The following is a 24,547-nucleotide window of genomic DNA, read 5'->3' on the forward strand; positions in this document are numbered from 1 at the left end:
GGAAGGGTAAGCTGGGACAAAGTGAGAGAGTGGCATGGACATATATACACTACCAAACGTAAAATAGATAGCTAGTGGGAAGCAGCCGCATAGCACAGGGAGATCAGCTCGGTGCTTTGTGACCGCCTGGAGGGGTGGGATAGGGAGGGTGGGAGGGAGGGAGAGGCAAGAGGGAAGAGATACGAGGACATATGTATAGCTGATTCACTTTGTTATAAAGCAGAAACTAACACACCATTGTAAAGCAATTATACTCCATTAAAGACATTAAAACAAAAAAATTTTTTTTGAGTTTGCTTCTGTGCGATCTCATCTCCGAGAAACACCAGGGGAGCTGAACTCTGAAAACTCCACCCAGGTGACACAAAACGCGGGCACGCACCTCAAACACCCACCAGCCCCCTCAGCGCTCCTCATGGGTTACGAGCCGCCACCATCTGCATCTGAGGTTCTGACTTTGCATCCGATTTCAGACAACCCTCCCTCTCCATCTTTTCACCATCACTCACAGGCTACAACCCTCCGACACCCACTTCCGTACAAGCAAACTTCAGGCTCTTTCAAGATCAAGTGTCTTATATCTTGCCGTGATTGTGTATTTCTTAACCATTTAACATGTGTAGAACTGTTACTCTTTTTTTAAAATTAGATTCTTGTTTTATTATGTGCCACTGACGATGTGCTTGACTGCTGTGGACCTAACCCCATTTTCCCAATAAATACGGTGAGCAGAAAAGGCTGTAATTCACTTCTCCGATAGTAACAGGGAGCTGAGATGTGGCATTGACCTGTGGCCCAACCCATCGCTAGGGAAGCCTCAGTTTTGTCACCCTTCAGGTCTGTGACTGGCCCCCATGTTTACCGTGGGCTGGCAGAATCCTTAGCCCACATGAGGACATTATTAAAAGCAGCAGCAACTGTTTGTGTGGCTCTCCCTCTCTGCTGGGCTCTGGGGTCTGGCAGTGAATTTAAAAATGCAAGGGGTCTGCTCTCCTGTAGCCCATGTTCCAGTGGGCCAGCCAGCAGTAAACATGTTCACGGAGAGATGGACAAGACAATTTCAGGTGGCAATAAATCCTGGAAGCAATTACGTCAGGGTGACAAGATGGGGTGAGGTGAGAGGGGTCTCTTTTAGATAAAGAGGTTGAGGGAGCCCCTCTGAGGCTAAGGTTTGAGCTTAGACCAGAAGGATGAAGGGGAAGTTGCCATGGGCGGCACGGGGTGGGGTGGGGGGCAGAGTGAATTCTAGGTGGTCAGGACAGCATGTGCAAAGGCCCTGAGGTTGCAAACAAGGTTTGGAGAAGCTAAGACACTTACCCAAGAGCCCAGAATCAGGGAATGGCAGAGCCCACCTTGGATCTTATTCTCTGGCCTTAGTTTCTAACCACTGGCACACCCTACCCTAAATAAAATACCAAGTGGGGTGTAAGGACCACCCCGGACCCATATTTTAATTGACTGTAGCTTTGTTTCTCTGCATGAGAATTTCTTTCCAATCTCTTTGTGCCCCATCCAGCTCTCTTTCAGTGTCTGTGTGTGTGCGTGAAGGGACTTAGCTACACCTCTTGCTTTGGGTCAGACTCATTTTAGTTTGAGCCCAAAGTTGCTCTCGGTCCAAATTCCCAACCTTTCCTGGCGTTCCATAATCACAGGCCTCGGGGAGGAATGCACCCCATAGCCCTCCAATTATGGTTTCCTTAGGAGGCTATTAAATCTTGATTTCTGAGAGGAAAATTGGGCATCTTGTGTTTTCCCTTTCAGTCCCAGTGTTCTGCTACTGTGGGAGAGCCCTTCTAGAAACTTCCAAGTGGTTTCAGAGGCCATTGCGATATCATTGGGAAGTGCAGTTATTTTATGGCATAGCTGGGCTTCAGAAGGAGCATGCAGTGTGTTTTATTTAGAGCCCTGGGCACTTCTTTTTTAAAAGCATGTATTTATTTATTTATTTTGGGCTGCGTTGGGTCTTCGCTGCTGCGTGCGGGCTTCTTCTAGTTGTGCTGAGCGGGGGCTGCTCTTCGCTGAGGTGTGCGGGCTTCTCATTGCGGTGGCTTCTCGTGTTGCCGAGCACGGGCTCTAGGCGCGAGGGCCTCAGTAGTTGTGGCACGTGGGCTTCCGTAGTTGTGGCTCGTTAGGTCTAGAGCGCAGGCTCAGTAGCTGTGGCGCACGGGCTTAGTTGCTCCGCGGCATGTGGGATCTTCCCTCACCAGGGCTTGAACCCCTGTCCCCTGCATTGGCAGGCGGATTCTCAACCACTGCACCACCAGAGAAGTCCCCCTGTGCACTTCTTTTAGGCTATTTCCTTTTGAGGAAGAGGGCGGTGTGGGGTTGATGGGAATGTGCAGAGACTGGGTTCAGGTCCCGACGGACATACAGAAGTGTCCAGCTGGGACCTTTCTGTGCTCAGTCGTGGGACTCCTGGAGGGCAGGGACAGCCCATTCGTTGCTGCCTCCCATGCCTGGCACAGAACAGGTATATATTTGCATTTGTTGAATTGGATGGAGCACAGCGACGAGCTGGATTTGCAGGATCAGCCGTCAGTCCAGGGTCACCAGCGAAACCATGTCTCAGTCTGTCCCTCCTCCCATACCTGGCAGATTTGTGGAGCGACATGCAAAAGTGAGGATGAACACATTTTACCCAAGAATGCCTCAAGGGGAAGGAAACAAATGTTTCTGGGGGCACGCTTTAAATGTGGTCATTTAGGGCTTCCGTGGTGGTGCAGTGGTTGAGGGTGCGCCTGCCGATGCAGGGGACACGGGTTCGTGCCCCGGTCCGGGAAGATCCCACATGCCGCGGAGCGGCTGGGCCCATGAGCCATGGCCGCTGAGCCTGCGCGCCCGTAGCCTGTGCTCCGCAACGGGAGAGGCCACAACAGTGAGAGGTCCGCGTACCGCAAACTTCCCCATAGGATGTTGGACACTGTTATAGCTGTTTTATGGAGGAGACTGAGAGAGGAGATGTCTGAAATTGTTGCTGGTGCTGATGACACCTTTGCAAACCCTGCAAGGGGCCAGATGCTGTGCCAGGCACATTTCAGGCATTATCCCATCTGACGCTCAGGACAGCCCAAGGTACTATTACTGTCCCCGTGTACACATGGGGAAACCAAGGCACAAAAAGTGGAGTCATGTAATGAGGAAATGGCTGCATCCACTCCAAGCCCAGGTCTGCCTGGCTTCATAATTCTTTGCCCTCCACCCGTGAGTGATTTGAAGCCGTGGATCCCAGGTGTGACGGGTGAGCCTCGAGAGAGCCCATTTGGACTATCTGAGCCCATCACACCTTCCCCATCCCAGGCCTGGAGGCCGAGGGACTGGGAAGCATGGTTGACTGTCCGTCTGTCCATCAACTCGATCACATGGCAAAGATGGAGGGGGAAACTGGCGTGACTAAGGTAAGGCAGAGGGTTCAGCCGGTAGATGGCATTTGGCTCTCTGGCTGTTCAAGGCAAGAAAGAAACTCTTTTAGCTTTTACAGAATAACCAGCTGAGGAAATGAACAGGTTAGGCCTGTTACAGCCCCGCTGTGAACTTGCTTGGAGTATGATTTGTAACAAAATGTCCTTGCGCTGGTGCACTGATTTCTGTCTCCCTGGGAGGCGGTCGAACTGTGTCTGTTCTATTCACCAGTTTGCGTTCAGCGCCCAGGGTGGTGCCTGCCACTGAGTAGGAGCTCAGAGCTGTTGACTGAGGGACCTAGAAGGAAGATGGTGATGGGATTGGCAACAGGGTGTGTTTCGCTGCCTAGTCAACGTTTTAATTAAGAAACTAAAAGTTAGTAGTCAGAGAACCTGTCTGTAGGGCTCAAAAGGGTTTCTAGGGCACCTCCATGGTGCAGAAGACAATCCACCTGTGAGTAAATACTGACGGGAGAGTGAGGGAGTGGCTATTGTGGATCCCGGTGGGGAAAGAAAATTCCTCCACGGTCGTAGTATGCATGTAAAAGAGGCTTTTTTTTTTTTTTTTTTTTTGCGGTACACGGGCCTCTCACTGTTGTGGCCTCTCCCGTTGCGGAGCACAGGCTCCGGACGCGGAGGCTCAGCGGCCATGGCTCACGGGCCCAGCCGCTCCGCGGCACGTGGGATCCTCCCGGACCGGGGCACGAACCCGTGTCCCCTGCATCGGCAGGCGGACTCTCAACCACTGCGCCACCAGGGAAGCCCAGAGAGGAGTTTTTTTACCAGTAAGCTTTCTCGCCATCAGGTGACTTGGTTTGGGAGTTGAAATGCTATCCATCTTTCTTAGAACTTTCTTAGATGATACCTTGCATTCAGTCGGATGGAAAAGCATTTGCACAGCTTTAATTTCCTTCATGCATTTCTCCCAAGTGTGTGCTGGGGCTTGGCATCGTAGATAGAAGCAGAGCCAGGAAGTTCCAGGTGTACGGGGTGTTTACTCAGGTAGATGGAGGGCTGCAAAGTGGAGCCAAAGACCCAGTAGAAGTCTGAGGATCCAGTGGCAAAGGCACAAACACATTCTCTTCTTAAGTCGAAATAAACATGGGCAGCAAATGGGTACCCCCACCCCCATCAGAGAACTCCATCTCTTTCTAGTAGAATAGCAGTGTCTGAAGTGTACACACTGGAGTGTCCCAAGAACAGCCACGGGGCTCCTGGAATGGACACGCCACACCAAGCTTCTCATTTCTCCTAGATGGAAAAAGAAAGCAGCCAGACTGGCTTTAGGAACCAACTCAATAAGGAAATAAGCCGAACGTTGTCTCTTTTTGGTCACGATGGAATTTAAAATAGGTGTTTTTTTCATTCTGATGATTCCATTTCATGGTGTCTCCACAGAAAGGCAGTACATTCTACTGTTTATTTTTGTCCTTTAGGAGTTGAGGACATTTTCTCCATTCCCTGTCACTGTACCTAAACTCTGCCAGCCCGTGGGTGTAGCAGCTCCAGGGAAACTGGCTTCTGTCGACCTGTACACTATTCAAGACCACCGTGTACTTGTTATGAGAAGCCATCAGTCATGTGAGTGGACCTTTTTATGGTTGAGATTGTCCCCAGGCAAACCCTTCTTGCAATTCAGACCTTCCACAGAGACAGATTTCAGACTCTGACATTTCCCATTCCCACTCCCTTGTTCCCATGGAGGCTGTGGTTCTTTCTCTCTCTCTCTCTCAACTCTCCCCACTAGAATATGGCTATACCTATTAACACAACATTGTAAATCAACTATACTTCAATTAAGAAAAAAAGAAAATGGTTATATCTAATTCCAAAAATGACACGGAAAATTTAAACCTGTGGGCAAATATGAATGAGGAAAATATGCAGAGAATTCAAGGCAGCAGGCATTATCCGGGAGGAAAGGGGAGAGAGGTTTTCCACTGGTGAAGGGACAGTCTTTAATGAGGGTAGAGTATTCATAGAACCAACTTTAGAGAACAAATTGTAGGAAATACAAGGAGAATTAAGAAACCTCAGGGGAGGGACGTCCCTGGTGGTGCAGTGGTTAAGAATCTGCCTGCCAATGCAGGGGACACAGGTTCGAGCCCTGGTCTGGGAAGATCCCACATGCAGTGAAGCAACTAAGCCCGTGTGCCACAACTACTGAGCCCATGTGCCACAACTACTGAGCCCGTGTGCCTAGAGCCTGTGCTCCACAAGAGAGAAGCCACCACCATGAGAAGCCCGCGCACCGCAATGAAGAGAAGCCACCACAATGAGAAGACTGCGCACCGCAATGAAGAGTAGACCTTGCCCACCACAACTAGAGAAAGCCCGCACACAGCAACGAAGACCCAATGCAACCAAAAATAAATTAAAAAAAAAAAAAAGGAAACCTCAGGGGAGTCACAAACATAGCCTTGATTATGTAGATAAACCTCAATTAGGCAACAAGGAGTTTGAATAATACAGTTAATAAGATCGTGGTAAAAGATATGGGCTGAACTTTGTATTCTGCAAACAATACACATTTTAAAGTGCTCTTGGAATATTTAGAAAAACTAATCATCTGTTAAATCTCAAATAAAAACAAAAACAAAAAAGATGAAACCCAACGCATTCCAAAAAGCAGACGTTGAACTGCCTAATCTCTGGCTGCAAGTACACGTAACTGGAAATTAATTTTTAAAAGCTTAACCAAACAAGCATGCAAGACAAACTCCCACCATGTGATAATTAAAAACAAAACACAACTCTTAACTTTGGTCAAAGGTGGATCTCAGCACTGCAAGGATAGATGCTTTAGAAGACTGGGGAGATGCGAATGCAGACTTAAATAATTATATAGAGAAATCACAAAAATGAGACTACGAATAATGAAACAAATCTACACAGGAAGAAGGAAATAATAAATTAGCAGGGACTAACTGATTAGAAAACAAACAGAACTGACAAGTTCAAGAGCTGGATCTTTTAGAGCTGCAATGTGCAATAGGGTAGCCATTAGCCACAGGAAAATTAATTCAGTTTCTCAGTCATACTAGCCAATTTCCGACACCCAGTGTCTACATGTGGCTAGCGACTACTGTCTGCACAGCACAGATACAGAACTTTTCTGTCAATGCAGACTGTTTATTGGACAGTGCTGTTTTAGCAGGAAGACTCTGAATATAGAGAGTCACACTATATATATAGTATAACTAAGAAAAAAAAAGGATGTGGGAAGAACAAGTACATAAAATAAAGAAGGAAAATGGAAATGTAACTTAAAATCCATGAAAAAATTGTAAAGCCAGCTCTGGTAATAAATAATTGGGGGAATATTATTAAAATAACTTCATTTACTGGTTTAAGTGCTTATTTTATTTAGGTTAATCATTTCCTTTTGCAAGAAATTAAGGCTCTGAATTTGCCCCTGAGAACAGCTATGCCCACATCTCAGAAGTTGTGCTCTCTTGCCATTAATTTCTAAATCCTGTAAAAGTTACATTGGCTCAAGAAGTAGAAAACACAAGTAGGCTAAAACTTAACAACTTAAAAAAAAAAATTAGCAATTTTTAAAATAATTAATTAATTAATTATTGGCTGCGTTGGGTCTTCATTGCTGCGCGTGGGCTTTCTCTAGTTGCGGTGAGCGGGGTCTACTCTTTGTTGCGGTGTGCAGGCTTCTCATTGTGGTGGCTTCTCTTTGTTGCATAGCATGAGCTCTAGGCACGTGGGCTTCAGTAGTTGTGGCATGTGGGCTCAGTAGTTGTGGCTCGTGGGCTCTAGAGTGCAGGCTCAGTAGTTGTGGTGCATGGGCTTGTTGCTCTGTGGCATGGGGGATCTTCCCGGACCAGGGCTCGAACCCATGTCCCCTGTATTGGCAGGCAGATTCCCAACCACTGTGCCACCAGGGAAGCCCTTAAAACTCAACAACTTTTAAAAAGTCATTGCTACAGTTAATTGCCTAAAATGCGTATGTATTACATACATAAATGAGGGGGAAGTTCTAAAATGTCCACAACAAACAAGGGCCCAGGCACTTTAGCAAGAGTGGTTTTCAGGAGCAGGCTGCGGTTGTTTGAGGTGTAACTTAGCAACTGCAAACAATCAATCATTTGCAGAAGCCCTGACATCCTGGACTCCACACCTCAAACCCAGATGGTCCAAGTTTGAGCACCTAGTTTTTCTTCTTAGTTCATCTGTGAGCCTTGTGCACTTGCCCAAGGTGGAAACTTGGGAGTCATCCATGTGATAAGTCCTGATGACTCCACCACCCTGATGGCTTCAGAAGCCAGCCTGTTCCTCCCTGTTCCCTCTTGCCTTCTTCAGCCACCCACCAGAGAGCCAGAAAATTGGCCCCAAATGTGGATCCGGTGGTGTCTTTTCTGGTTGAAGCCCTTCTTCGGCTCCTCCTGTGATGCAAAGTCCAAGCCCCTCGGCTCCCTAACCGTCCTGCCTGGCCTGATGTCCCATACCTTTTCCTCTGTACTTTGCCCTTCATCAACTCTGAACTGTTCATAGTTAAAGGCAGCCCTGATGATTCACACATTTGCATGTACTGTCCCTCTCCTGCTGGGATAAAGCCAGTCACCTGATTCCCTCCACTCCCCCCCCCCCACCCCGGCTATGAGCTTCACTGTGCTCCTGCTGTGTGTGCCTGGCACTGGGATGCAGTAAGAAGACAGACGCAGTAATAAGCCTCCCCTTCATGGGCCCTACCTGTCTGTCTCTTTCGTGCATCCTGGGAGAGTAGAGTCAAGGTCACCATCCCTTTCTGAATCCCAATGCCAGGAAGGTGCCAAATCCAGGTGGGTCAGAGTGGGAAACACTGTGAATTAAACCCCCAGTGTCACAAGTCCCTGATGCCACACGCCGTCCCAGTCTCCCTGGGAGAGAGAGCTGGGTTCCAGTTTGGCCCTGCTGCTTGCTAGCTGAGCTGGCATTAGCAAAGCCGCCTTCTGTGCTTAAGTTTCTCCGTCTGTAATGGAGATGGTGGTTTGAATAATAGGGTTAATAAAAGCTTATTAACCGATATGGGTTGAATGATGTATTCTGCAAACGGAATACACATTTTAAAGTGTATTCACGTGGAATGGGTTGGGGGGCGTTAGTGAATGCCCATTTGCTGCTTCGGTCTCCTGGAACTGCAAGTATAGGTGGACATCTTCAAATGCTGGGGGAACAGTGGCCGGAGGGCACCCCGAAAAGAAACCTTGTAAGTTTTATTAAGAATGTAATTTATGAGTATGGTCCTTGGTATTCTGGGCGAGTGAGGGGTCGAAACCTTGTGGGTAGGGTCCGACAGAGTGGGACTCTCCCCTTGCCACGCCCCCCTCACCCCCAATTTGGGAGACTGTGCTGTGCGACCCCTGGCGAGCCGCTGCCCCTCTCTGGGCCCCTCTCGAGTGAGGCCTGGGGCCAGGGCCCCCCTCGGCCATCCCAGGCGCTGCCTGCCACGCGGTGACCCGATCTCCCGGGCACAAGCCCAGCTCCGCGCGCGGCCCAAGCCACCCGGTGGCTGCTTGAGGCGGCCCGCACACTCGGTTTCACCTTTTCTTTAACTTTATCCAAAGTTCCATCCTCTGCATACCCGCCCTTCAAGGTCTGCACCCTCGAGAGGCCCTCCCGGAGCCCCCAGCGCGGACTGCCCGGCGGCGGTCACTGCCGGAGCGCCAGTCGGACGAGCGGAGCCCCGAGCGCCCGGGGGCGGGGCCAGCGCCCCGGCAGCACGCCCGCCCATTGGTTGAGCGCGAGGGCGGTGCTGCGGCCGCCGTCACTGCCTGGCCTGGATTCCCAGGAGCGGAGTGCGCCTCGGGCTTTGTGCTTCGCGGCCGCCACTGGCTCGCGGGGGCGGGGCTTCTCCTGCCCAGCGTCCGCCCCTCCTGAACACACACATAGATGCCTGGAACCAACCAATCCTGAGGCTGCCTTAGCGGGGAGGCCCCCACCCCGTCGGGGCTCCGCCTCCTTTCTGGCCTGCATACGCCGTATTTCTCCGAAGAGCTCCGCCACTCGAGTCCAAACGCATCTGGGAAGCGATTCTACTCGCGCCCGCGGGGGTGGCATTGTCTGGGGAGGAAAGGGGGAGCTTCCTAGCTTCAAGGACGCGACCTCCTGCGGTCGCCGCTTCTCAGGGAGCGCATACCCGAAAGGGCGTTTAGTTGACCACCCAGCCGTCAAAAGTTCACCTAGCGCTCCCCCCGCCAAATCCCACCATTAAATCAACTAGATTCCAAGGGGAGGAATTTCCCGACTAAGTGCTGCCCGCGCCCCGGGGCTCCGGGGATTCGAACCTCGTCTGTCACGGTCTGGGGCGGGCGCGGGAGAGAAAGGCTTAGGATGGAAACAAAAGTAAATTACGTTATGGAGTTTATAATATTCACACTTTCAGGGAGAGCCACGAGGCCCTGTGGTTAATGTGTCTGCAGGCCCATGACGCAACTGTTCCGTTTGGAAATTTCTGGAAAGCAGTAATTTTTGGAATAATAAATCTTTTTTTTTTTTACCCACGGGCTTTGGAGAGGAATGTAGCAAGATGTTATTAACATATGTCGTGCTATGGAAACATTTAAAAGGGGTTTAAAAAAAAAGTTTTTGTTTTGTTTTTACCATATATCTCCTTAACTGAGAAAAACCAAATTGATTTGAACTTAAAAAGGCAAAGAAACCAAAAGTGGCTGTGTTTTTATAAGCATGTTATTTACCGCAGGGCCTTTGTTTTCTCCCAGTATTGCAGCTTTTAACCTTGCTTGGTTAGAAATTGGTAACGTTTAATTTTGATGTAGTTTGCAAGTTGACAGAAAATTGGCAAGAATTGTATCTAAATTCACTAGTTTTACCCCATTTGTTTTATTATCTCTCTGATATATTTATGTACACATAATATACATATTAATTTTTTCCCCCCCGAGTCATCGGAGAGTCAGATGCACGCATCTGATGTTCCTTTGCCTTTAATTCTTCGGGGGTATTTTCTAAGAACAAGAAAATGCTCTTACACGACCTCTGTATGATGCTTAAAATCAGGGCATTAACACGGACGCAGTATTTGAATCCACAGTCTGTTATATAAATCTCATCTGTTGTCCCAGTGTTGTCTATCATCAATAATACTTCTACCTGGTCCAGATTCCAACCTCGGAGCACACTTGGTGTTTAGTTGCTTTGACTGTTGATTTTGTACTAAGGCAAAAAAAGATCTTAAGAGAAACTTTGTAAAGCTCTCGTTGATGCCTGGTGGCTATTCTGACACAGTCACTACAGGAATATTTGGGGGTAGAATGGTATAATGGATCAAAAACCTTTCTTAATCATCTAGCAGAGTTTCTGAAAATGTATTTTTAGTTTTCAAATTTTTATTGAAGTATAGTTATTTACAGTGTTGTGTTAGTTTCAAGTGTACAGCAAAGTGATTCAGTTATATTAAAAATGTATTTTTAAATAGAGGTCAGTTTTAGAAGGGCGTACACATACATAGGAAAAAATTTAAAAACTTGTGCTGATATGCAAGGATGTTGCTACCCACCCTCCACTTCATCCACATTCCCCTCCCCACAGGCAGTCACGGGGCACATTTCTTGTGTCCCTTCCAGACGGACATATGACCTATTTGTCCTTTTCTTTCCCCCTCATTTTAAGATGTAATTTCCGTACAGCAGAGTTCACCCGTTTTGGTGTAATGTTCTGTGAGTTTTGACTGATTATATAGTCATGTAACCACTTCCACAGTCAAGATATGGAATCGTTCCATCATCTTCCAAATTTCTGTGTGTCATTTGCAGTTCCAGCCCCTGGTTACCACTAATGTGTTCACTGTCCCTATAGTTTTGCTTTTTCCAGGATGTCATATAAAATGGGATCCTAGAATGTGTAGCTTTGGAGACCGGCTTCTTACACTCAATACCCTGCATTTGAAATTCATCCCTGTGTTGTGGAAATCGGCACTTCATTCTATTTTGACGGCTCCCTAGAGTTTGTTGCATGGAGATACAATGTTTATCCATTCCCCAGTTGAGGAATATTTAGTTTGTTTCTAGTTTGGGGTGATTACAAATGTAGCCACTATAAACATTCAAATACAGGTCTTTGTGTGTACATAAGTGTTTTGTTCTTCACTTCACCCGGGTAAACCCCTAGGTTCTGTGGTAAGGATCAGAAGTATATGTTTAACGTTATAAGAAACGACCAAACTGTCTCCCACACTAGCTGTCCATTTTGTATTCCCACAATGTACATCTCTTTCTTTTTCCACGAACAATCTATGTTCTTTAGACACTTTTTTCCCCTTAATGCTATCTTGGAAGTGACTACAACATCAAAATACATAGAGCCACTTCCATTTTCACAGCTGAGTACTATTCTACTTCCTCGATCCACATTAATTTATTTACACAGTCTCCTGCTTTGGACTTTTACATTGTTTACAGGCTTTTGCAGTTATAAACCCCAATGGTTAATGTCCTGTAGGGTAAAGAATATCCTCGTCTAGATGTCTAAGTGCACATATGGTCCTTGTCTGCAGGATAATTCGTAGCAGTAGAAATACTGAGGTCAAATTGCACCTGTCTCCTTTGCTTTATACCACATCTCTTGAACCAGTTGGCATTTCTGTAGATCTCTCTCTGGGGAAAGCATCGTTTGGTGAAGAACCTTCCACTTATTTCAGAGGGTCCAGCCAGAGGATGCTGACTCTGCTCCCTCCTTCCCGCTCTGCCGGTCTGCTTAGAGTTCAGTTTTCAATCTTCTCAGCGGGGTGTAGTGAAAAAGCCACTCGAGGTGAGAGTTTCAGGAGGGTAGTGGCTGCTTCTGCTAGTGGAACTGGAGACCAGGGGCTTTTGGAAACTTTAGGGGAGAATTGGGAGGAAATTGAGGCCAGCAGCCCACGGCAGCTTGGGTGGGGGGTGGGGGACGGGAGAGGGATGAACAAGGAACTTGTGTGTTTGGAGGAGGGAGGTCTGGGCGTGTGGATGTCGCATACACACACATCATGTACCTGTCCTGGGAAGGTCCATAGCTCCCAGACTGCTGGGCATTTTCTAGAGAAGGCTGCCATCGTCTCTGGCAGAAACAGCCTGGGTGTGGTGGCCCTCTGAGCCAGGGCTGCTGGGACTGTGGCTGTGGCTCATTTGGTGTCTATAAAAGGGCAGGGCAAGGTGCACAGGGAGAGGAGAGTCAGACGCCTCCTCCATTTTCATCTTGCCAGATGTGTGGTTTTCATAATTCAACTTGGGTGGGGGACACCCACAGTGGCATTTCTATTAAATAAGATAAAGTACTTGGAAACGGAATGGGAGACACCCAGAGCAGACTTATCATTATCAAAGTATAGTCTTCAAAAGTTAAAATACACAACTCTTATGCAAAGAAAAAAAAAAGCACCTGTCAACACTTTTAACCCTTTAGTGAGGGCACCGGCTGGATGGTAAAGCCAAAGCATGTATAGTCACTGAACTAGGATTGCAAAGTTAGATATGGGGACACTTAATGTCCCAGGGGCAATAAACCTGTCATTTTTGGAGGTTATTTCTTCTATGGGATAAAAAATGATTTACAACGTATCCATCTATAAGTTGACATCTGGCTTCCTGGAGTTGAGGCGCTAATAGAAATAGTGAATCAGGGACTTCCCTGGTAGCGCACTGGTTAAGACTCCGCGCTCCCAAGGCAGGGGGCCCAGGTTCAATCCCTGGTCAGGGAACTAGATCCCACATGCGTGCCGCAACAAGAGTTTGCATGCTGCAACTAAGGAGCCCTCGAGCTTCAACTAAGGAGCCTGCCTGCTGCAAATAAGACCCAGCACAACCAAATAAATTAAAAAATATTAAAAAAAAAATAAATCAATCACAGGTAAGTTTCACTGTATTGAAACTTACCTGTGATCATTTGCCTGGGTTGGCAAATGATCCAGCCCATTGCTTGCTTTTGTAAATAAAGTTTTATTGGACACAATGCATTTGTCCCCATAAGCCTTCTCTGGGCTGTTTTCACGCCACAGCGGCAGAGTGGACTAGTTGTGACACCGAGCATAAGCCCCGAACATATGCTTTGTGACCCTCCATGGGAAAATGTTGCCAGCTCCTTTGCTGGAGAATGCAGTTGTTCTCACATGGGCCTCTTAGGCAGGGCTCCAGAGGAAGATTGAATAGCCCTGTGGTTAACCTCTGGCCTTGTTTGTGAGTGTTGGATCGTTTTTCTTAGCATTGTCTAGGCCGGAAAGCTTATGTGTTTGGGAAGTTTTTGTGAGGTCTTTGCTGACACCTCTTTTGAACTTAAGGGCTGACCCTCAGATGCAGCCCCAGCCCAGGAAACAGGCCCTTTCCTGCTCGCACATGTGCTTTCCCAGAGGGTGGAGTCTTTGTGGGTCCTAAATAGTTGTCTGCTTTCTATATTGCTTCCTGCCATGGAGTTCCTTGGGTCCTCGTAGACAGATTATTAATGACAATGGAAATAATAATAATGCCCAGAGTAGCTAACTGATATCCAGCCTACACTGTGTCTATCAAAGAATCCAGTTCCTTACCTGCATCCCCTCTTTTAAGTGTGAGAAGGAGTTAAGGGTTTATCATCCCCATTTGACAGACAAGAAAACTGAGGCTGTCATGGATTCTTTAGAGAAAGCTTTGTGGCATGCCTGTGGGTGGAGAGCTGTATGCATGTTACTCCTCCCCCTGACTGGGTGGACCCTGTGGATGGCCGTGTCCTTCTTGAGACCCAGGAATGTGGGGTTCATGCTGCATCTCAGCTGAGCAAGTCTTCTCTCCTCTGTGAGATGGAGACAATGTTACTTACCCCGCTCCCTCCCGGGGTCTTTGTTAGAATTAAGTAAGAATCCAATGGGGGGGTGTATGTAAACGCCGAAAATCCTACACAGACATTGGTGGGGTTAACTCCATCCTGTTCCTATTACAGCTTCTTAATTCTTTCTTGATCCATGTAGAAAATCAGACTATGCACCTAGGCATGGATGCTCCAAGTTTTCCATGTAATTTTTCATGGTGTTTTGTGAAGCTCCTGCAACTCGGAGTTCTTGGATGAATTCCTGAGCCACTGGCTAAGAACTGGGGGCTTAGAACTGCTCCAAAGGCCTTTCTTTTGCCTCCTTTCTGTCTTTTCAGACCTGGGTCTACTGAGCTCCTGTTGGGTGCAAGGCCCTGTCCTAGGAGTGGGTGTCGTGGGATCCAGTGCACTGAATGGAGCAGGAGTGGCCCTGCCCCCTAAGCTCCCCTCCAGACAGACAGTCAACAAGCACCCAAGATAATTTTCGAGAGTGATAAGTGCTGTAAGAAAAATGTCATAGGATCATGTGTTAGAACGTGGTTCAAGAAGGAGAAAGTGACTTCCAGAAGGGAGGTCAGAGAAGGTCTTTCTAAGGGGTTGAGACCTGAAGGTTGAGAAGGAGCTAGTTATGGGAGGATAAGGGGAGGATGCTGCAGCCAGAGCAACAGATGCAAAGGTCCTGTGGTAGGGCTGAGCCTGGGTGTGTGAGGGGCAGGAAGGATGCTGGAGTGGAGACTGCTTTGCAAATATTTTCTCCCAGTCTGTAGGTTGTGTGTTCATTTTGTTTATGGTTTCCTTTGCTGTGCAAAAGCTTTTAAGTGTAATTAGGTCCCATTTGTTTATTTTTCTTTCATTACTCTAGGAGACGGATCCAAAAAGATATTGCTGTGGTTTACGTCAATATTTTGTAATAACCTAAAAGGAAAAGTATCTGAAAAAGAATAGAAGTATATATATATAAAACTGAATCACTGTGCTGTACACCTGGAACTAACACAACATTGTGAATCAACTATACTTCAATAGAAACATTAAAAATAAAAGTACCACGTGATCCAACAATTCACTTCTGGGTATATACATAAAAGGACTGAAAGTAGAGTCTTGAAGAGATATTTGTACACCCATTATCACAGCAGCATGGTTCACAGTGAGCAAAAGGTCTAAGTAACCCTAGAGTCAATTGACAGATGAATGGATAAACGAAATGTGGTATATACACACAATGAAATAGTATTACCTTCAAAAAGGAAGGGACCTTTTATTTTTTTTTATGGCAAAACCAGCTCTATTTATTAATCATGATTTGCACATTCCACATCTCTTATTCAATGACTCTTTTTTCCCCGGCACCTTTGGATCCTGACAAGCTTGGAGAGAATTAAAATTCCAAAAAATTTTGCCTAAGAACCTATACAAAGCTTGGATTCTCCCCTTTTTGACATACATGACTGACTTTCATTGTATAAATGTAAGCAGCTACAGTTATTCAAGCTAGCTCATCTTACTGTGTATAGATGTTTTCCTCCTTATCAAGATAGAGTCGAGCACCCACTGGTGATGTTGTCAACAAGAATTCTGCCTTTGTTAAAAAGGAAGGAACTTCTGACACCTGCTACAACATGGATGAACCTTGAGGACACGATGCTCAGTGAAAGAAGCCAGACACGAAAGGACAAACACGATCTGATTCCACTCATAGCAGGTCCCTAGAAGAGTCAAATCCATAGAGACAGGAAGTAGATGGTGGGGGCCAGGGGCTGGGGAGTCAGTGTTTCACGGGGACAAAATTTCAGTTTGGGAAGATGAGAAAGTTCTGGAGATGGACCGTGGGGATGGTTGCACGACAATGTGAATGTCCTTAATGCCACTGAGCTGTGCGCTTAAAAATGGTTAAGATGGTCAGTTTTACGCCTATTTTGCTGCAATTAAAAAGTAATTGGTTCCTTGTTGCACTAACCACACTCCACAGCCACGGGGAAGTGGCTACCGTGTTGGACAGTGCCAGTGGAGACCATTTCCATCATCACGGAAAGTTCCATCCAACAGCGATGCTCGTGTGGGAGTGTGGCTTCAGAAGCCTCTTCAGTTCCCTGGGTCTGGTTGGTGGGGTCCACGTGGGCCGGAATGTTCATTGCAGCAATCAAAGGGCCTGAGGATTTGGAGTGAAGAACACTCCCCAGCTTCCAAAACCACGTTCCAAGGTGTGCACGGAGTGAGCAAAGAAGGCATCCAGGGAACAGGCTCTGCTGTGGCCGAGGTCTTTCCAGCCTCAGGGAAGCCATCGGTCCAGGGACAAATTTGCTGGCAGCCTGGAAAGGGAGGGCTGGTCCTGGAAGCCCAGGTCAGATGCTGAGGGACCAATACTAAGGGGAGTCAGGAAGTCATGAGTAGTGAGACATCGGGAGAGAGGGGATGTGTTCCAAGCTGCTGCAGGAAGCCAGGGAAGAGTCCAGCCTTCAGTGGACATGTTCGGTTGCATCAAATAAGAAACTCCAGCCGCAAAATCCATGCACAGCCTCTGCCCGCCATCCGCAGAGCCCCCTCCTTTCCCATTCATGATCTCCTGCAGGTCACAGCAGAAATGCCACCTCCTTACTTCCAGCACGGTGCTTGCTGTTTATGCAGTTATACTTTTAAATAATGAATATGTCTCCTCCATTGGACCATGTGGTCCCAAAGGCAGGGTCTGTGGCCACCATGTTCCTGCAGCAGCTGTAATATCTAGATCAGTGCAAGCAAATGTGTGTTGAAGCAATGAATGACCTTTGGGCCATTTGCTTAACCACCTTGCGCCTCAGTTTCCCCATTTGTAAAATGGAGAAAATGGAGATCATTATCTATCTATTTATTTATTTTAAAGAGTTCTTATCTTTAAAAAAATTTTTTTTAATTAATTAATTTATTTTTGGCCGCATCGGGTCTTCGTTGCTGTGCGTGGGCTTTCTCTAGTTGCGGTGAGCCAGGGCTACTCGTCATTGTGGTGCACAGTTTTCTCATTGTCACAGCTTCTCTTGTTGTGGAGCACGGGCTCTAGGCATGTGGGCTCAGTAGTTGTGGCGCGGGCTCTAGAGCGCAGGCTCAGTAGTTGTGGCGCACGGGCTCAGTTGCTCCGCGGCATGTGGGATCTTCCCGGACCAGGGCTCGAACCTGTGTCCCCTGCATTGGCAGGCGGATTCTTAACCGCTGCGCCACCAGGGAAGCCCCAGATATATCTATTTACACCAGTACTGCAGCTGCGTGCTGGAGCTGGCTTGCTAAAGCCAACTGTGTGATTTTCAGGAAATCTGGTTCTTAAGCTGTTGTTAAAATTTAAATGACATCAACTTACAATTAAACAAATTATGTTGAAAACAAAGGTAATAAATACTCCAAACTCACCACTTCCTAATCATCTCACTACATTTTCCTATGATTTATGCTTTTGAGGTTATTTGCTACTATTGGATGTATACAATAGATATACTATTTAATGCTGTGATACTATGTATCTCTTACTGGCTCCACGTTCAGTAACTATAGGTGGGGTAGCTTGAAAGGAACCGTGGTGGGAGTATTTACACCATAGAAATTGGCAAACGCTATAAAGCAGAGCATCTCTGCCCCGCTCCCTGAAGAAGCTGTCAAGCATCTACAAGCACGTCACTGGCTTGGGGGCTGAAATGAGTTAATAGTTGTGCCTGGTACGTAGCAAGTGCTGTAGAAGTGAGCTGTTACTGTTATTATTTTGTTTGGCTTGCACTTCCTCGTCCAGATTCGCTGTTGTGCAGACAGGAATCGGGCAAAGCCACTGACCAGCTGTTTTCTTTCTCTCTCCAGTGTGTCCGACCATCTGTAAGTCTCACGGCTGCACCGCTGAGGGTCTCTGTTGCCACAGTGAGTGCTTGGGCAACTGCTCTGAGCCTGACGACCCCACCAAGTGTGTGGCCTGTCGCAACTTCTACCTGGATGGCAGGTGCGTGGAGACCTGCCCGCCCCCCTACTACCACTTCCAAGACTGGCGCTGTGTGAACTTCAGCTTCTGCCAGGACCTGCACAACAAATGCAAGAACTCTCGGAGGCAGGGCTGCCACCAGTATGTCATTCACAATAACAAGTGCATCCCTGAGTGCCCCTCCGGGTACACGATGAATTCCAGCAAGTGAGTCCTGGGTACGGGTTCCGGGGTTGGGGGCAGGCGGTAAAGAGGGGAAGGGGCATGGGGTTGGTGTTGGTGATGCTGCCTATTAAAACTGTGTGGAAAACTAGAGTTAACTGACTGTGAGTGAGGAAGCTGCTGGTGATTAGTGACACGCGTGGGTGTCTCGGATGCCATCTCTGCTTCCTGGTTTTGGTGCTGGCCTTTGGAACAGGAGTCAACAAACTTTCTCTTGCAAAGGGCCAGAGGGTAAATATTTTCTGCATCTTGCATACCGAAAATGTAAAGCTTTCTATGCTTAGCATTGAAAATAGAAGTCTTGGGCTTCCCTGGTGGCACAGTGGTTGAGAATCCGCCTGCCAATGCAGGGGACACGGGAAGATCCCACAGGCCGCGGAGCAGCTAAGCCCGTGCGCCACAGCTACTGAGCCTGCGCTCTAGAGCCCGTGAGCCACCACTACTGAGCCCGCGAGCCACAACTACTGAAGCCCGCGTGCCACAGTTACTGAAGCCCGTGTGCCTAGAGCCCGTGCTCCGCAGCAAGAGAAGCCACCGCAGTGAGAAGCCCGCGCACCGCAACCAGAGAAAAGCCCGTGTGCGGCAACAAAGACCCAACGCAGCCAGAAGCAACAAATAAATACAATAATAAAAAAAAAGAAAATAGAAGTTTTGGTTTTGTATACAGCCCTTTAGATGGTCCGATTGTTCCCACTGATGTAGCTGTCTGACTCTCACAACCAAGGTCAGAACTCAGATGTTTTAAATGTTTTCTCCAAGCTGGATCTGGGTGGTGTCCTGAGATTAACCTGGAGTGCCAGGAAGAAGGACTCAATTCTAGATTGTTCTCAAGGCTTTGTTGTCTTTTGAAGGACGATGCCATCAAACCATTTCCTACTATTTAGGTGAGAAAAAGCAAGGTTTTCTCTCCCCGACGGTGAGTCAGATTTCCTACCCACATCTCAGACTTTTTGTTCATGCTGTTAGCTTCTCAGATGAGCTATTTTGGTGTCTCAGGGCTGTAACTGAGTTTTAAAAATCTGTTTCCTGATTTTTATGTTGAGGGTCTGAAAAAAACAAACCAACCCACAAAACAACACAAAAACAAATCAGAAACAGACGTAGGTCTAAGGGCCTTGAGCTGACCTGCATACGTAAAAAACCTTCCTCTTCAGACTTGAAAATGAGCCAAGTGAGCAGGTTCTGGTGGGAAATTTTATTTCCCTGAGTGGGGAGGGTGGGAAGGAAAACAATCTTTATTCCGGTTCCTAGGAGCCTCTCTTTGAGTGTTTGTGAAACCTGCAAGTACAGTATGTTTTGTTTTACTCATTTTTGATAAAACCTATCAAGTGGCTTTGTTGACCAAAAATAGGCTTCTATAAATCACCTTTGCATGCCAGACAGAGGTATTTTTTCTTCTTTGGAGCCAGTTTATCAGTAAGATTGGGAAAATCATCATATTCCTCTTGATTTATTTGGTTTTTTTTTTTCACATTTGAGATAAAGCATGGATATTAACATCTTCCACTAAAAGACTCTGGCTTTAAAGTTTTTTTTTTTTTTTTTGATCATAACAAAGATCTGAAAAATAGAACAGCTTCCTTTGATGTTTTGCTGATGCCGGTGACCCCAGGATTGAAGCCCCAGGAAATTGACAGCTTGTCCTGTGATGCTTGGGACGTTTACTGAGTGAAAGAGGGGATAGTGAGGGATGTTAATTATGACCCATCATGGCAGTATTGTACTTTGTAGGTTAAAAAAATTTTTGTTTTCCTTCTGAAGCTTTTATTTTATTTTGTGAAAGACTTCAGTGCTGTCGTGTTTTCTAATGTGGTTTGTTATTAAAAAGGGCCAGATATGTTTTCTTCCATTCTTTTGGCTTATCTGGGAACTAGTTCTTTTTTTTTTTTCTTTTAATATGTATTTATTTATTTATTTATTTGGCTGCACTGGGTCTTAGTTGCGGCATGCGGGATCCTTCAGTTGCGGCACACGGGATCTTCGCTGTGGCATGCGGCTCTTTTAGTTGCATCATGCGGGATCTAGTTCCTTGACGAGGGATCAAACCCAGACCCCCTGCACTGGGAGCGTGGAGTCCCAACCACTGGACTGCCAGGGAAGTCCCTGGGAAGTAGTTCTTGATATTATTAGAGCAGAGGTCTGGGAACCCATGTGGGTTCATTAAGAAGCGTCACCGTCTATGGTCGTTCCCAGATACCTGGTGGGGTGCTCTTTAGTGAGATGAGGAGGATTAGATATTTGGGGTGCATGTTAAGGGTGTGGAGAATTCTCTGCCTCTTGATCTTCGCATGGCTGGTTTCTCCTTGTCAACCAGGTCACAGGCTTAAACGTCACTTCTTTAGAGACTCCTTCCCTGTATGACCTTCTTTCTGAACTAGCCATCTGGTTGCTCTTGGGCCCAACACTCCATTTTAACTCTTTTCATGCTATTTACCACCAGCTGATATTTTAATTGTCAATTTATTAATTTTCCCCAACGAGACCATATGCTTCACAAGTGTATCAGCTAGCTTATGCTGTGTAACAAACCACCCCAGCACTTAGTGACTTAAAACAACACTCATTTATCATTTCTAATGAGTCTGTGCATTGACTGGAGGTTTGTCTGGCTTGGGCTGGGTCAGCTCTGATGAGATGGTACAAGCTAACCTCTCATATCCTACATGGGCAGTTGGGACCTCTCTCCATGTGTAGCCAGGAAGGGCATGCTTTACTGGGTAAGTACTTCTTAAGCCACTGCTGTATCACATTTGCTAACCTCCCATTGGCCAAAGCAATTCATATGGCCAAGCCCAGATTCCATGGATGAGAAGGCAGACTCCACTTCTTGGTGGGAAGGGCTGGAAAGAACGTGTGGATTTCCCACAGGGAAAGTAGGTCGTTTGTTCACTCTTGTGTGCCTGTGGTTTATAACTGCCATTGGCAAAGGGCCAGATAGTAAATATTTTCAGCTCTGAGGTCTGTATGGTTGCAGCTACTCTACTCTGGCCTTATAGAGTGATAGCAGCCATTGATGATAGTCAAACCATTGGTTGTGGGTGTGTTCCAATATAGCTCTATTTACAACAACCAGTGGCCAGCTGGACTCGGCCTGTGGGCTGTAGTTTGCTTACCTTTGGCTTAGAGCATCATCTATCACATGATAAATGCTCAGTGAATATTTGTAGAACCAACAAAAGAACCCAAACATTTGATCATTATTCTGTTTCCACCCCAGCTGCTCTGACACCAACTGGGTGTACTGCAGTAGAGCTCAACCTCAACCACCTGGCATCAGACCCACAGGTTAAAGCCTTGGTTCTCCATCAGACCAACTTTACTTCACATGCCAGCCACAATTTGGGGGTCCCCAGGTCACCCACACTTCTGATTGGCTGGCTATAAATTTTTTTTTTTTTTTTTTTTTTAATTTATTTATGGCTGCGTTGGGTCTTCATTGCTGCGCGCGGGCTTTCCTCTAGTTGAGGTAAGCGGGGTCTATCTACTCTTTTATTATTATTTTTTTTTGCGGTGCGCGGGCCTCTCACTGCTGTGGCCTCTCCCGTTGCAGAGCACAGGCTCCGGACACGCAGGCTCAGCGGCCATGGCTCACGGGCCCAGCCGCTCCGCGGCATGTGGGATCTTCCCGGACCGGGGCACGAACCTGCATCCCCTGCATCGGCAGGTGGACTCTCAACCACTGCGCCACCAGGGAAGCCCGGCTGGCTATACATTTTGAGGCTCCCACAAACCCCCTGGGTTCAATAATTTGCTAGGACAACTCACAGAGCTGAAAAAAAAAAAGTCTATACTATTCTGTTGGTCCAAACCTATTGATGGTAGCACCTTGGGTTAGGGATGCTTGCAGCGCTTACCTGGGCATGTATCACTCATAGCGAGCTCTACAGACAGTCTCCCGTGGGGGCCCCTATTTATGGCTGGGCCAGCTCTGAGGTTCCTGTTATGATCCCAGAATGCACTTCAGTGAGAAACCATCAGGGAACCTCGAAGAACAAGATTTGTTACTCACAGGTCCTGGAGGGCCACACAGTGGAGTCGTGGGGAGCAGGAGTGGGGAGAGGGAGAGAGGGGAGAAAAAGAGTGGGAGGGAGGAAGGGAGAGAGAGAGAGGAATCCTTGGGGGGGTCTGCTTTTATTAGGGTATGAGGGTGGGGTGTCTAGGGTTTTATGGGTTCACTCTATGGTGAATTTAAAGCTTAAGAGCAGGAATTAGGGCACAGGAAGGGGGAAGCAGGGTCAGTCAAGTGGTCAGTTATCTAGGTTCCCCAGGGCTTTCTTAAAGAGCCCCCTTCATGGGTGGGGGCAGCCTAATTCCTTATCTGGTTGTTTTGCTAGTGGCTGGGTCGTAGACCCGGTGTTACATTTACTCAAGACAGATGTCTTTTTTTTTTTTTTTTTTTTTTTTTTTGCGGTACGTGGACCTCTCACTGTTGTGGCCTCTCCCATTGCGGAGCACAGGCTCCGGACGTGCAGGCTCAGTGGCCATGGCTCACGGGCCCAGCCGCTCCGCGGCATGTGGGATCCTCCCGGACCAGGGCACGAACCCGTGTCCCCTGCATCGGCAGGCAGATTCTTAACCACTGCGCCACCATGGAAGCCTGACAGATGTCTTTTGAAATAGATGCCTCAGCTGTCAGAAAGCTTCATGTCAGTCTTACAATTGCAATTACAATTACAATTACAGCTTTATTATTATGGATGAACAGAGGCTGGGAGAGTTCCAGACGCAGGGCTCCTATCCCCTCATGGAATCAGAGATATCACCCTTCCAGCATAGCTGTGTGTTCACCAGCCAGAAAAATGGACCGAGTTGGTGTCCAGAGTTTTCCTTTGGGTTTTACTACATAGGTGTTATTGGTTGAATCATTGGCTGTGGGTTTGAACTCCATCTCCAGCCCCACTTCTCTCTCTGGAGGTCAAGTGGTTGATGCAACCCTCCAAATCACATATTTGGTCTTTCTGGTGACCAGCCCCTACAAGTCACCTCATTAGCACAACAAAGATGCTCCTATAACTTAGGAAATTCCAAGGGCTTTTGAAGCTCTGCACCAGGACCTGGGACAAAGACCAGATGTGTTCTTTTTTGTTTTTCTGTTCTTTCAATTTTCTTTCTTTTTTTTTTTTTTAACATCTTTATTGGAATATAATTGTTTTACAATGGTGTGTTAGTTTCTGCTGTATAACAAAGTGAATCAGCTATACATATATCCCCATATCTCCTCCCTCTTGCATCTCCCTCCCATCCTCCCTATCCCACCCCTCTAAGTGGTCACCCGTGACCAAGATCTTTCTGAAGAATCGAATATGCAGGGGTGTGGTAACAACAATCACTGTTGTCATTTACAACCGTAGCAACAATGATACCACTAATAAAAAGTGATCATCATAGCAATGGACCAACGATTTTTAGTTCCTATGTGCTGAGTGCTTTAGGTGGTATATATCATTCAGTCCTTATCACTACCTGCCCCGTGAAGATTGCCTCCGTTTCACAGATGAGGACACAGACCTTGAGAACGTAACAGTTGGGAATCTTGAGGTTTCATACGACAGAACCCCAATTCAAACTGGCTCAAGCAAGATTAAAGGAGTTTACTGATGACTGTAACCAAAAAGTTCAGGGAATCGCTTTAGGTGCAGCTGTATCCAGGAGCTCAAGGGACGTATATGATCTGTTTCTTTCCATCCTCAGCTTTATTTCTGTCTCTGTTAGTTTTGGTCTCAGGCAGCAGCCTCTCCCTTGTCCCTTGCTCCATGCTAGCAATATAGCCATACCCTCTTAGATACTGCAGAAGGAAAACAATTTTTCCTTCCAGAAAGTTCTAGCAAAACCCTCACTGGGTTGGCTTGGGGGTGTGCCCACCTCTGAATTCCCAGCGGGATGGAAGATTGTGCTCAGCCTGCCCTGGATCCTGTGTCCTGCTTGGACCTAGGAGGGCTGTGCCAGCCAAGAACTGACCTCAGAGGCACTGCGTAGAGGAGGGCTGATTCCCAAAGGACTCCTGGGGGCTATAAATTTGAGGACATCAGGCTGCAGGAAGGCAAAGCCAAAGTCTGCCTCCAGTTACCCACTATCAAATGTGAGGTTGTGCTGTAGCCCGTAGGTTGTGTCGTCACATCCTATATAGTTGTCTGGTCACGTCAGACCCCACACAGAACAGCAAACATCCCATCACCTTGCAGGAGCAGCCTAAGTTCCACCAGTTGGGGTAGCAGCATCAGCTCAGCCACTT

General features: G+C 47.2%; 1 protein-coding gene across 3 annotated transcripts in view; it reads left to right on the plus strand.

Moving 5' to 3' along the window:
• Positions 1-24,547, plus strand: part of INSR (insulin receptor) — a 126,074-nt gene that overhangs the window by 60,237 nt on the left and 41,290 nt on the right. For all 3 annotated transcript variants that reach the window (XM_065874766.1, XM_065874767.1, XM_065874768.1), the window contains exon 3: positions 17,979-18,300. In XM_065874766.1, coding sequence (XP_065730838.1) covers positions 17,979-18,300 — 322 coding nt within the window. The remainder of the gene's footprint in view (positions 1-17,978; positions 18,301-24,547) is intronic.

The sequence above is a fragment of the Phocoena phocoena genome, chromosome 3 (genome assembly GCF_963924675.1).
Source record: "Phocoena phocoena chromosome 3, mPhoPho1.1, whole genome shotgun sequence".
NCBI lineage: Eukaryota > Metazoa > Chordata > Mammalia > Artiodactyla > Phocoenidae > Phocoena > Phocoena phocoena.